Genomic DNA, 13789 nt, shown 5'->3' on the forward strand with positions numbered 1-13789 from the left:
AGCTCTCCAAAGAAAGATAAGGTCAGCTAAGAAACCTTTTATCCTGCTTCAGAGATGAGTAGAGGTTAGCATGATCACACATGAATAGTTCTATTTACTTCTCAAGCTGCAGTCAGAAGAGTCGTGTGACAGTTCAGCCAGGTCATTCATGGACTTGAGACGAACTCCTCTCTCTAATCATCATGATTTGATGTAATTAGGAGGGCAGGAGTGGAACAGAAGAATAAAACACAAATACTTTTTTTGGGCTTAGCTGGGATCTCTGGTGGAATAGAACTGAATTCTGGCAGAATAATTGAGAGAAAGCAGTTCAGTTCAGTGTAGACTTGTCTTGCAAATTGCTAGTAGTGCTCAGTGTTGTGAGGTTCCTAAACAATGGCAGGATGCATAAACCTGGAGATTTTAATGCAAAAGTCAGAATTCACAACAATTAAAATACTTAAGTTACTGCCTTATTTGAAAATGAGCTGTGACTTATTGACCCCAAATGAAAATTTTTCTAAGTAATTAAAATTCACAAATTAAGTTAAGAATTTTGTTTTCCAACCACATACCTTCCCACTTGTTTTGTACTACATATTTAGAATCTCTTTTGTGTTCTCCGTAGGAATTTACTTAACTAACATTTTGAAAACAGAAGAAGGCAACCCTGAATTTCTAAAGCGACATGGGAAAGAACTTATAAACTTCAGCAAGAGGAGAAAGGTAGCTGAAATAACAGGAGAGATACAGCAGTACCAGAACCAGCCATACTGTTTAAGAGTAGAATTTGACATCAGGGTAAGTGGCATTGTTTCCATGTGTCCACACCTTGAGGTACTTCTGTCGTGATAACACCAGCTGATAGAGACTGAATCAGAGATGAGCAGAAGGCTTGCCATAAAATCTGTCAACTCTGTAAGAGAAGAGCAAAAAGCTCTCAAGTCTGTAAGAGCAAAAAGCTCAATGCTTGCAATTTGGTGGGGGGGTGATTGTTTTGTTTTTATGCTCTTTTTATTTATTTATTTATTTATTTATTTATTTTAATTTCAGCTGTTGGAGTGTTGGTAGGTAGATCTTACTGATCAGTGTTAAACAGTAACAGAAACTGCCAGATTCTCACGGTCCTTCAGTCAGTTGCTTTTATTTATCACTGGCCTGTAGTGAGCCCAGTTGTCTTTTTCCTCTCCTCTGTTATTTTTTGTTTATGTTTTCAGGTTTACCTGATAACACTGCATTTACTTCATGTACTGGTGATGATGCTCACAGTTTTATCCCCTTGTGTACTTGTTCTCCTTGGTTTGTGTGTTCCTCCCTAAGCAGTCTGCTGCTTCCTTTTCTTTCTCCTTTTTCTTTAAATGTATTTTCAGCTATGTATTCTCAAAGAGCCATAGGACTGTTTATCTTAAGAGACTGCAGGATTTTCTCTTGGTATTTTTTCTCCTCAGGGTTTGACAGAATGTGTTATGAGAGCAGCCTTCTCCTGCATCAGTGTAGAGGTGGGCTGTATACAACTTCTTCAGAGGGTGTTCAAGCTAACCTTGTCTGCTTTTTGCACTACAGAAAATATTTATGGTACTAGCACAGTTGTTTCTTTAGGCCAAGCATAGCACTAGGAATGTCCATCAGAGGGCTGGCAACAGGCACTTGCTAACTTAAAAATTTATCACTGCTTCTGACTTTAATGTTCTCTCTCTTCTATGGAGCAGTTGGGATCACTTGTGCAATAGAAACAAGCGCCAAAGAAATAGCTTAGCTGATGTAATTTTTTTTACCTTCTTGTATTTCAGAGATTTTTTGAAAACCTGAATCCAATGGGAAACAGCATGGAGACAGAATTTACAGATTATCTGTTCAACAAGTCCCTAGAGATAGAGCCACGAAATGTCAAGCCTCCACCAAGATTTGTTAGTATTCTCCCCCCCCCCCCCCAAATGCTTACATTTGTCTTTCAGAGAGAGGTGATTTATTTGGCATTTTGATTTTGTTTGGTGTGTTTTGATTTTGTGTGACGCTTTGTTTCCTTTTTGTCATTTCAGCCCAAAAAGTACAGCTACCCTCTCAAGTCCCCGGGTGTTCGCCCATCTAATCCAAGGCCAGGTACCATGAGACACCCTACACCCCTGCAACAGGAGCCAAGAAAAATTAGTTACAGTCGCATCCCAGAGAGCGAGACCGAAACCACAGCATCTGCACCAAACTCTCCACGAACACCTTTGACCCCACCCCCTGCTTCTGCTACTTCGAGCACAACAGATGCCTGCAGTGTATTTGACTCAGATCCTTCCAGTCCTTTTCATGCAAGTAGGTGAAAACTGATAGTCTGCCAAGACTGTGTGTATTAGATTTTGTGGTCTTAAACAGGTAAAACCATCTTTAGTCTTGACCATCTTTAGATAGCCTTTAGACTGTCTCTATAGTCACTGTAGTCTCCTTGTAGTGGCAGAAACTTTCAGTGCATTTTACTCCATTTTTATGATAAGTTTTCACTGTAAAGGGAGAAACTAAACAGAATTAGACGTGCTGGGTATTACATGTCTTTGGACAAACTGTCAAAACAGAAAGCCAGAGGTATATCTGATATATCTGGTATAACAGCTGTGGATTTGCTGCCACATATATATACATGTATGTTTTCATATATATATATATGTGTTGAATGTATTCAGTGAGTATCTGTTTGATGGTGACCCATGAGAATAGAAATGAATGTTCTGCGAATGCCTTATTTTGCTGTCTGCCATTGCAAATTGGCTTCAGGGTATGTAGATGTTTTTCCTGAATGTCTTAAAATCAACATTGCCCTGCTCTAAATGCATCAGGAAAAATCAGCACCTATTTTTCTTCTGTCTTCAACATACAAGGAAGCTTATGCTATATGGTATGCTTTCAATATTTCACATTGTACATGTAGGAGGGCTGTCAAAGGAGATACAAAGTTAGTGCCCTGTTGAACTGTTTGCCACAAGGGGGTGTCCTAGTGTCCTCACTAGGTCTCCCAAGTACTTCCTAAGAAGATATTTCTTCATTGTTGGATTGACCCACTGACTGCAGGTTCAGGATATTGTTTTAGTGCTTTTGTGTTAACATGGACAAGTTTGTGGTGTGGGTTTTGGTCTTAAGGATTACTTAAGAAAGCACAGGGATTGGTGGCCACAGATGATTGCAGCTCAGAAAAGCAGTTTGTCTGGGATGTGCAAGGTAGAGGGTTGTTTAGTTATATATTCCTTTAACACCTCTTGTTTCATGCTGCCTTTTACAAGCAAGTAATTTACTAAAGTAAAAGCATGCTGCCTTTAATGATATCTTTACTGACAGTGATAAAGGAAATATACCGTGTTGAATAAAAGTTTATCATTATCGGAATTTTTCTTTTTATGCCCACTAGGATCCGCTTCTGTGTCATCCATAAACTTCACCAAAAATTCGGATGAAGCTCATGTTCCCCCTCCAGTTCCTCCTCGAAGAAGACCGGAGTCTGCCCCCGCTGAATCCTCCCCATCAAAAGTAAGTAAGAGGAAAAACGGGTGTTTTTCTGGGAGAAGAGGGAAGGGTACAATAGAAAACGAACTCCTAAAGATAATGTGTATTTTTTAACAACTGTATGTGAAACAGTAAGCAGCCGTGTATTTCAGGCCTGTACAGTTCAGCCTTACTATATCCTGATCCCAAACCAGTGAATTAACAGATGAGACCTAAATTCAGGATTAAGAATGTCTCTATCTTGTCTATCAATCCAGAGTGATTAGGCTCACACTTTGCTAGAACTTGGAGCCACAGGTAGATGTTTCAATCTGCAATAATTGTCTCAGAGCATCATTTTGGGGTGTATGTACCGGGGTAAAGAGATGAAAAATACTGATGGAAAGCAATGAATATACCTTAGTCTCCTGAAAAGATTCATTCGAATGTTTGACCCTTGATGCTGTGGTGCTCAGTGCTTTTCCTTGATCACCTGTCCTGTCTACCTGCTTCAGCCATTGCTGCATCTTCCTTTAACATCTGGGATCTGATTTAGCCTTTGCTGCAGAGTGTCAAATTTCTCTTGATCTCATTGGGAGCTGGTTGATGGCTTCAGAGAATTGGGTAGATTTGAAAATTCCACTCAAAATTACTTTGCATGTCTTTGGCTTTAGGACAGGGCTTCTGCATGTCTCTTCAGCAAGATGTCCTTTTTGGACTACAGCTGACTCTGCTGCCAGCCAGCAGACTTTAATGTGTATTCAAGTTCCTATCAAAAAGCAGTTGAAAACATAAACATAATAAGGCAGTGGAAACTGTCATAGTGGGCTGCAGCCTGGGAACCATTCCAGTAATTGTGCCTACTTAGTTCCATCTGAGCATAGTTCATTTTTAACTCTGTTCAGCATGATGTGCCTCTCCCTTTTCCACATTTTCTTGGAGAAATATCTGGTGCTATTACCCATCCTAAGTGCCTGTTTCTGGGGAGGCAGGGGAAGATACCCAGACCTACCCAGCGGGCAGATCTGGAACCAGCATGGAAACTATTGCTCTGATCGTTCTTTGGCTTGCCTTTTCCCCTCTCAGTGCATCTTTCTTCCCTGCATCCCTGGCTGTTAACTCATGTATTGATACACCCATGCTCTCCCCTCCTGCTCATCTGGTCCGTTTGTCTTTTCTGTCTGCATCACACTGAGGAACGTGTTTGTTTCATGCACCACCGCTCCCTTTTGCTTCCTTACTCTTCATCTTCATTGTGCGCTTGCTTGCTGTGTCTTTTGCTTAACCGGATAGAGCAATCTGCAGGGCAGGAGCTCTGCTCCCATTTCACAGCAGGGTCTTGTTTTTTTGCTGCCACTCTAAAGCTTTATTGAATGAAATGTTTGCGTACCTCAGATTACTTCCGCGCACCTGGACAGCCCACCAGCAATCCCTCCTAGGCAACCAACCTCTAAAGTGTATTCACCAAGGTACTCAGTGCCTGACCGGACCTGCATCTCTGATCCCCCTGAAAGCCCTCCTGTGTTACCACCACGAGAACCTGTGCGAACTCCAGATGTTTTCTCTAGCTCACCACTACACCTCCAACCTCCACCACTGGGGAGAAAAAGCGAACTTGGTAACACCTTTTTCCCAAACAGTCCCTCTCCGTTTACTCCCCCTCCCCCTCAGACACCTTCCCCACATGTAGCGCGGAGGCATCTTCCATCCCCGCCTTTGATACAACAAGACGTGGACCTCCATTCTGTTGCTGGACCACCCGTTCCTCCACGACAAAGCACTTCTCAACATATCCCAAAGCTTCCTCCAAAAACTTACAAAAGGGAGCACACACACCCATCGATGCATCGAGACGGACCGCCCTTGCTGGAGAATGCCCACTCCTCCTGAACTGTCCCCTGCGCTGGGAGTCACATTTTCCTGGTGCTACGTCTGTTGCTGGCAATGGATGCACTGAACCTGGTGGTGCCAAGGAGTTGGGATGTGTATGCCAAACACTAAAAACTCTCCAATGGATTGGAAATGCAGTGTACAGAAATGGAATTGCAAAAACGGACATTCTAGTGAAAAACCGGTTAACTTGCTATTCTTCTTTTAGTATGCAGGACATTTGTTCTAAGATAATTGGACAACTGATTGTACCAGAAAACAGACTTGAGGGACTTCTTTGGCCAATGAGCAGAGACTGTGTTTGTGTAATGATCTGTAATGCCCAGTACAGGAAGGAAAACAGTCTTGTATCCATCAGTTCCATACAGTGGCACAGTTTTTGGAATGAAAACATTATGCACTTTTTTTAAATCTCAAACAGGGAACTTTATATCCTTCTTAATTTTCCTTTGCTTTACTCCCTGCTTTAAAATACTTTCCTAAAATTATGAGAAGGACTGTGAGGAAGATCTGTGGTACCTAACCGAGTTAGAATTAAGGCATAGCACTGTATTGCGGTCCTGTTTACAAGTTGTTACAATGAGTAGTAGGGGGTACCTAGGCTTCACCAAAGAGGTACTTTATTATTATTTTCTGAAATATTATGGTGCCAGTTCAAAAATAAATTTTTGCCAGGAAGCATAATGTCTAATTATTGCTTTCTTTAGATAGAGCAGATGAAAGTCTTACATCATTGAAACAACAGCAAATTTTTAAAAAAAGGCAGCACTATCATCTGAAGTAAATATACTACTACATTTAGAAGACTGTTAATCTCTGCTAGGTTATGTCATGTTCTTTTTAAGGTTTACCGATAATCCATTTCATGGCTAGTAGCTATTCTTTTTCAGTCATGCCATGAAAAGAGTCACTTGTGAAAAGGAGCACTCACTGGCCAACTTCCATAGCTATTGTCATGTTTTACTAACAATAGATTAATCAGCATACATAGAATTGCCTTGCAGTTGCATAAATCATGTGTATATAGTGAATGTTGCATAAATATACTTGCAGATTGTTTTTAATTTAATTGAAATAAAGATACAGATATGTTTGGCTGACATACGTTAAATTATTACACGGACAAATGTACAACTCAGCTTTTCAGGTAAGCACATGTTGTGGTACATATTTTTCCTAGTTCAGTCGATGTACTTGAGTTGTAAGAGTCTAAATAGAAGTCGGTTTTGGCATGTGTATCGAAGTAATAATTAGTAATATTGGAGAAGCTAGCTTACTCCCAAAGTGAACTATTACGCATTACAAAATTTCCTCAGACCTCTTATATGCCACTTGCTAGGGACATTAAAACTTATATTAGTCTTTACAGAAGCTTTCTATGTCTGAAATGCACCTGAGAGAACATGTACTGGCATAAGTATCATGACATGGATTATCCATAAACCTGTGTACTGTTCAATTCTAGACAATACTGACAGTAATGCATGCCAGTTCTTGAAGAAAAGAAGCTCTATAATCTCCACTGCGGTATGTTTGTGAAGTGTGAAGTATCTCACCTACAGTTAATATGGCTCATGGGTCAAAGTAAAATCCTATCACATTTCTTCTTTGGAAGCAGAATGCATCTTAGAAAACTGTGTCATTAGGGATGGTGTTGTAGAACGATGATAGAAATTACCTTTTTTTAATGCTTTCTGCAGTGCCATTGAGCAGTGCACCTTGATCCTTTTGTGTGGTCTTTACATTTCAGAAAGTGTTCTGATTCCGTCAACAAAAACAGCAGTTTTCATCATGGTCAAATGTTGAAATGTGTCAGTTGTGTTCTTTCTTTGATGTCTTTAACAACTTTGCTTTGGAACATTTTTCCGGTCAAAGAAGAAAAAAATGAAGATCTCTAAACCTTGGCTTCAGAGGAGAACGTTCTTAAATGGGATATTGGTAAAAACCCTTAAGCTATAGGAGGCGTGATTTAGGTTATTGGTTCTTCAGATGTAAGCAATATGAATGTTGAAAATATTGTTACTGTTGGAAATGTCATATAAATTATTGGCTCATCCATGGATTAGCAGGGAAAGTTCTTTAAAGTTAGACTTTCTGATCTGTATCTCTCCCTCTTGATAAATTTGTAGTCAAGGCAGACCAAGCAAAAGGAACGATCAGTTGGTGAAGTCCTCCACTAGAAGGGGGGGAATCTCACATTGATCCTGTTAATGACATTTCTTCAATGTCAATAGGCCTCTCTTTTCCTTTGTCAAATGGGCAGAATGCTGTCTTGCATCTCTGCTTGAGGACAAAATTCCTTTATTGGTGGGATACCTGGATAATGGTGATACTGGCCGGTGTGCAAGAACCTAGCATAAATGTGCTTTGGAGCCCAGCAGAACAGGTCAGTCATACAGTGCACAAATGATGGCATCGACTCAGCTGCAAACAAGAAGGAATGAGGAAAAAAAACTGTTGCATTTAGGATAGGAGATCTGAATACAACTTCTAAGCCCCTGGTTTGTCTCATGACAGTTTCATTTGCATTAATGATTATTTAATCCACAATGACTTTTTATTTGGACCATGTTTGTGTTAGTGACAATACTTTCACGTGGAAAATGAAATAATTTTTACAATGCTATATCTGGCTCCTGGGTAAATAACATTGGATGTGCTGATGTGGCCTGGGATGATGAAGTGGCTTCCTGGACGAAGAAACATGCTTGCGGGGAGGCTAGCAGCTGGCTTGGGTGAGTTGCTGTATATCTCTAGAGTGCCTGATACAACAACAGCAAAATGTGTCAGCACAGTAGGAAAATGAAGTGCTTGAAGAGTTACGGAGGTCAGCAAAACTTCAGAGGTGCAGTACTTTACGATTTGTGCTGTGTCACCACAAGGTTTATACTTCATAAGTAGTCTAGAGCAGCAGCATCTGGGTTTATTTTCTTCCAGAGAGAATGACATGGTTGTGTATTAGCCCAGAAAAGCCCTCTGAGAATTTGCAAGTGCCAGTATTGCAAGCTTGGTGTGTTTACTTCCATTCGGCACGCTGTATGGAAAGTCAGCTCTCTGCTGCCTGGTGACCCAAGCTACCTGTACCTGTCACAACATTTAGCAGCTCAGATAAAGGTTTTCTGTAACTGTCTGCTAGCAGAGAACGCTGTCCTACTTACGGATCCACACCATGGAAGTGTTTGAGTGCTCCCTTCTCAAGAAACCATCTCTAACCTGTTTCTCTAATATGTCCCTCTTAAATCAGGGAGGGAGAGGTCGGTCTCAGTAAGAATAAATCTATGATAGTGCATTGGATTTAAATACTTCAAGGTTTAGACTGACAATTGCTGGATGTTTAATTATTTTTTTACGTATATCTGAAGTCAGGCTTTCTGTTCAGTTGGGTTTTGCTTCAAATGCAATGATGTCACTGGAGTTACCACTGCCAAGGTCTGTAGATTATTGTACTTCTGGGAGAGGGTTTTGTTGTATACATGGAAGCTTTTTTCAACCTGAAGAAGTGCTTGCACAGGTTTGCATCTCAGCAGTCTGTATCGAGAAGCCAGTGTGTAATAATTAGCATCATTTCACTTCTTTGTGGCTGTTGTCCAGTTGCTAGTGTGGCATTTTACTGAGGCAGTGTCTATTACTGGTACTTTCAGTATTACTGCAATTTAAGCTCAACCAGAAAGAACCCCTCATTCGTGGATATTTCTATTAGAAAATTACAGGAAAGTTAAACAAAATACTTCTTAATGCTTTGCTGCTGTGAGCAGTGCATTTAGTTGCAGGATATAAAAATCCTTCTTTGACTTTCTCCTGAATGCTAATGTCTTTCCAGACAACAAGTAGGAGTTTAGTCAAAAAGGCTGTTTTAAGATGATATTAAAATATTTGAGAAGTCTTATAGGTGACCCCTGGAATGAAATACCTTTTTTAGTTGTTGAGTTGTAACTTCAAAACGCAGGTGATGCAGGGGCTGGAAACTTTCTAGCTCATATTCATTAAGGAGAGAAATATGTGGCCCAATACAGTTGTGAAGCCAAAAGTGATTTTAACTTAGTTTGTAAATCCCATGCCTTTTTCCTTTAAAGTTAAAACAACACCTTTAAGTGCATTTTTCTGTCAACTGTGAGCAAATTTCTCTTTTGCCTTTAAGAAAAAGCAGTGAATCGAGTAATCAGCTGCTGCAGCGTTATAGGGCAAAGGAAAGAGCAAGTCACTTCTTTTGACTTCTTAGCACGCAAATGTGAAATCATGAGGCAGATGATTGAAAAGTTGGAAGGGGGGAAAAATGTGCCAGATGCATGACGACTTCAGTAGCTGCCAAATGTGCCTTTTATGAAAAGAACATCTGTAATATTTATAAGGTTAGAGGAACATAGATGATCGGGGTGCATGTTGTCAGCATTGTTTTGGGCACATTCATTCAAGTTACAGGGGAATTAGCCTTTTTTTGGTTGTGAAAAGAGCAAATTTTAGGTTCTGACAAGTTTGTTCAAGTATACGTGGATTTTTGCCTTTGTTTAACAGCACAGTTACTTGCCAAAATGACAAAATGCTAAAAGTTGTGTCAGTCCAGAAAAGAGAAGCAGTAACCTTCCCTTGGCACACCTGGTGACCTGTGTACCTGTCTGTAGGGTGATCTTTGTATGCTGTGTCTGCAGTGGTATTCAGAATGCATTTAAGCAAAAATTTCATAGTGGTTGTTACGTTTTGGCATTAAAAGATATGTTCTAAAAATAATAATAAAAAAGCCTTACATATCCCAGAAGTGTACACTTTTGAATATTTCAGATATGCTGAAAGTCTTGGTAGTCTGAAACTGGCTGCCTTAGGCTTAGTACTGTGTGTTTTGACCTTAAGGACATCTGTGAGTCTGCTAGAAATGTAGGTTTTGTTTAGGGTAGTAAAATGCTAACATACAGCATCCTCTGCTCAGAAGGTACTCTGGCTGGAGTAGAAAGCAAGGTGTGTGTGCGATAGGGGTCACAACATGGCTTCCTGATAGTAACAGCATCTTCTAGCTGTGTCCTCTGCCGTAGGATTATTTGTTGTAGGTTTAACTCCTGTTCTGCAGCTTTCTGTTATAGCTTACTGCATCGCAGGATCTGCAGTCTGTGGGTAAATATCGTTCCTTCAGTTTTGCCAAATTATTTTTTTTAGCTAGTTGGTTTCGTCCAAGAGCCTGTGTCTTGTCTCCTTGTTGAATCAGATCATACTGAACAAAGGGGCGGTATGCTTAATAGCTTGTATCTAGCAACAGACCAAACCTGCTTTCAAAGAGCAGAGTCAGTAAATGAAAACCACTTGCAAGTAGAAACAGCTTAATATTTATGGCAGCCTCCTCCATCTAATCCACCTTGCAACCCCCTCCAAACCCAAACAGCGGCCAAAGACAGTGCTACAAATGCCCCAGCTCCTCCTGTTCAGGCATGAGAGAAGGGCCCAAAACACTTCGTGTGGGGTCTGGAAAAAAGAAGTGGATTCCTTGGAACATCTTGCAGTGTTTCTGCCCGTACCAAGGAATATTTGCATAACCCGTGCTGAGGTGCAAGTACGTGAAGAACATGTAGAGGAAGCCATGGTACACTGCAACTCTGGGAAAGAAAGTAGGAGAAAGTGCCCACGTTATTATAAACATAGCCTTGGTTATGTTGTCTTAGGGAAATGTAGTGGTGAGAGGATAAACTTGGGCTAGCTCTGACAGTCAAAGTGAATCGCAATCAGAGGAGAATTTAGGGTGGCTGCCTTAATTAGGGAGTAACGCTGTGGAGAGGTGATCTGGGACAGCCACAGCCACCATGAGAGTGTGTCTGCTCGGGGGCCATCTCAGGCGTTGGCTGTTCCAGCAGCTGGTAGGCATGGTCTGCATCCAGTTGGTCAAAGGGGAATTGGCGAGGAAACACCCCAGTAGGTGTGCACAGGACTCAAACTGTATTTCTGCTGTTGATGTAAAGCTCAGCTGGCATATTCTTATCTCTGAGACTGCGGTCCTGAGGGATGCAAGGCTGCAGGGAACAGTAGTAGGGATGTTACTTGTGCTTGCAGGGAAGGCATGAGCACCAGGGCTGAGGTTGCCCTTTGTGGTGTCATTGTTTTGGGGTCTGCTGAGAATGTGACAAAAGCAAGAGCTGGAATTAAATTTGGCAAAAAATTGATATGTGACAGATTCATCATTAATACAGGAATGCGCTGAGATCTCTTACAGAGTTGGATAGCTGAAATTTCAGTGTTGGGTATGTCAGGGGAGGAGGCTTGTGGGATTTTTTGTGAAGGCTAATGTCTGTAGCAGTGGCAGCAGGAAGAGGTGGAGAGTGGCACTGAAGAAATGTCCCACTGAGCTGCACCAACAGCAGGAGCAGATCTTGAGCAGAAGTCTAGAGAGAGCAAGAGCTTTTTATCAGATTGCTGGTTCAGAGCCTTGAAATAAGGTGTATGGAAACAGTCTTCTTAAGTGATTGTGTGCTCAGTGTAACAGGGTTTTGTCAATGATGTCGCCTCCAAAAGGGCCTTGGGAAACATGTTCCTCCTTTTAATGCATGCAGTCTTATGGCTGATTCAGTGTAAAAGAGACAGCAGCATTATTTAAAAGCAACATTTATTTGGCACAGGAAGAAAAATATTCCAGAGTACATACACATACTAAAGGTGAAGTTGGGTCAGATCCTGCAAGAGGCTGTGTTTCTGTTGTGGTGCTGAGCAGTTTTCATTTGTTTTATTTACATTTTGCAAGTTCTGAGCAGGTACAAGGAAATACTCAGGATATCTCAAATGATAAATATAGGCCTGGAAGTAAGAACTCATACAGGATCAGAAAGAAATAATAACCATCAATTCTGACCATGCCTTAAATCACTAAAATAGAAGCTAAAATCCATGTGCATTTTACAAGCAAGGGTCTGCCACTCTAGAAGTATTTCCTCACCCAGGAGATGTTAGCACGTAGGTTTTTCTTCTTGTGCTGTTTCTACACTGGCATCTGTCTGGCAAGTGTGAGGAGAAAGTTTGTCCTGTAAAGGATAGAGATCTTGTCATGTGTGACACACAAAGACACAAGACTCAGAGCCCTTGACGGCATCAGTGCATTACATTGGACTGAAATTCAAAATCCAAGTATTTCTCAGCAAGTAAATTCAGCATGACAGGACAGGGATGATGTGGGGAAGGAAACTCATCCATATTGGTAAGACTTGGTCCATGGACAAACAAGTAGGTCTGTCTGTGGCTGATTTCTCTGCAGAACAAACAGGCTTTGCTGATGGCTCAGTTACAAATACCTGGCTCTTATTATGTATTTCTTTCCTGGCTGTGCACTGACTGAGAGCTGTGAAGTTCTAGGGGTGTGTTGGTGAGGCAGTGGCTGTTCAGTGTGGAGTAGCTCCGGTTGGGAAGGGCCAGAGAATTTGTCATTTAATGAGGATGTGAGAAATGGAGAGATGGAATTCTTTTTGTCATTAAAAACCATAAATAATAAATCTTCCCAGAATAGTTTCCAAAAGATACATTTCCCCCCTCACCTCAGAAGGAGGAGAGGTGGATTTTTGGCAGCTATTTTGGGTCCAGTAAAATCTATGGGGCAGGCATCGTCTGTGACATTTTTGTCTCTGAAGTTTTAGTTTGGTCACTTTCTTGGCACGTGCTTTCAGTTGGCACTATGGGAGAGCTGTAGGCCCTGGGTCTGCCTCGGGGTGAGCCACTGTGGCAAGGACACCTTTTCTCTACCCTCCCTGTAACATTGCCACTGCCTGGAGAGCCATACAGCGTGGTGGGTGCTTTTCTCAGTACCAGATTCAGTCACCCTGCAGTAGTGTTAGTCCCAAGCCTCTAATCCCACAGCCTTTCACCCCTTCTCCCCAGTGGCTGCTGTTGGCCCCATGCAGACAGTCCACAATCTTTTCAGGTGAAACTGTCCTTCATGATAGACCAGTGTCACAACCCTGCCAAAAGAGCAGGTAAAACCATGTTTAGTCTTCAAACTGCCCTCCTCATGTCACAAATTCAGGTTATGTCACAGCCCTGTACCAACAGGCTGCTGGGGTGTGGCATGGATAATGCACCAGAGGGCTTTGTTTCTCTCCATATCGTCTAAAAAGACAAAATCTGTAGTTTTCTACGAAGAATGGTGCTGCCAAGGGTTTGTCGTGTCGAGGTGTGGTGAGGGCACATGTATGGCTTTGTGGGGAGAAGCGTGTCTTTGTGCGTGAAGGAATGCTCTAACTCTGAACATGGGGCTCCATTGGCTTTACTGCCCTGGTGCCTCAATTATTTATAGAAGAACTACTCCACAGCAGGGTGCTTCGTGTGCTCGGGCTCGTAAGGTGGTGCCAGGTCAAAAGAGAGTTAGCAGAGAGTATTTAAGATGTATTGCGTACGGGGAGCTGGTTGGCTGCTGCAGTGTCTGTATCGATCCACCGTGGGTGTAGAATGGAGGAGAGTCTTTGTCTCTTGTGGCAGGCCCTGGTCATCTGTCTCCAGC

General features: G+C 41.7%; 1 protein-coding gene across 1 annotated transcript in view; it reads left to right on the plus strand.

Annotated features, from left to right (window-relative positions):
- SOS1 (SOS Ras/Rac guanine nucleotide exchange factor 1) overlaps window positions 1-6428 on the plus strand; it is a 48518-nt gene extending 42090 nt beyond the window's left edge. Inside the window, exons 18-22 of the mRNA XM_084285318.1 lie at window positions 608-780; window positions 1770-1886; window positions 2019-2283; window positions 3368-3486; window positions 4837-6428. Coding sequence (XP_084141444.1) covers window positions 608-780; window positions 1770-1886; window positions 2019-2283; window positions 3368-3486; window positions 4837-5331 — 1169 coding nt within the window. The 3' untranslated portion in view covers window positions 5332-6428. The remainder of the gene's footprint in view (window positions 1-607; window positions 781-1769; window positions 1887-2018; window positions 2284-3367; window positions 3487-4836) is intronic.
- The last annotated feature ends 7361 nt before the right edge of the window (window positions 6429-13789 follow it).

The sequence above is a fragment of the Netta rufina genome (genome assembly GCF_964035555.1).
Source record: "Netta rufina genome assembly, chromosome: 3".
Taxonomy (NCBI): domain Eukaryota; kingdom Metazoa; phylum Chordata; class Aves; order Anseriformes; family Anatidae; genus Netta; species Netta rufina.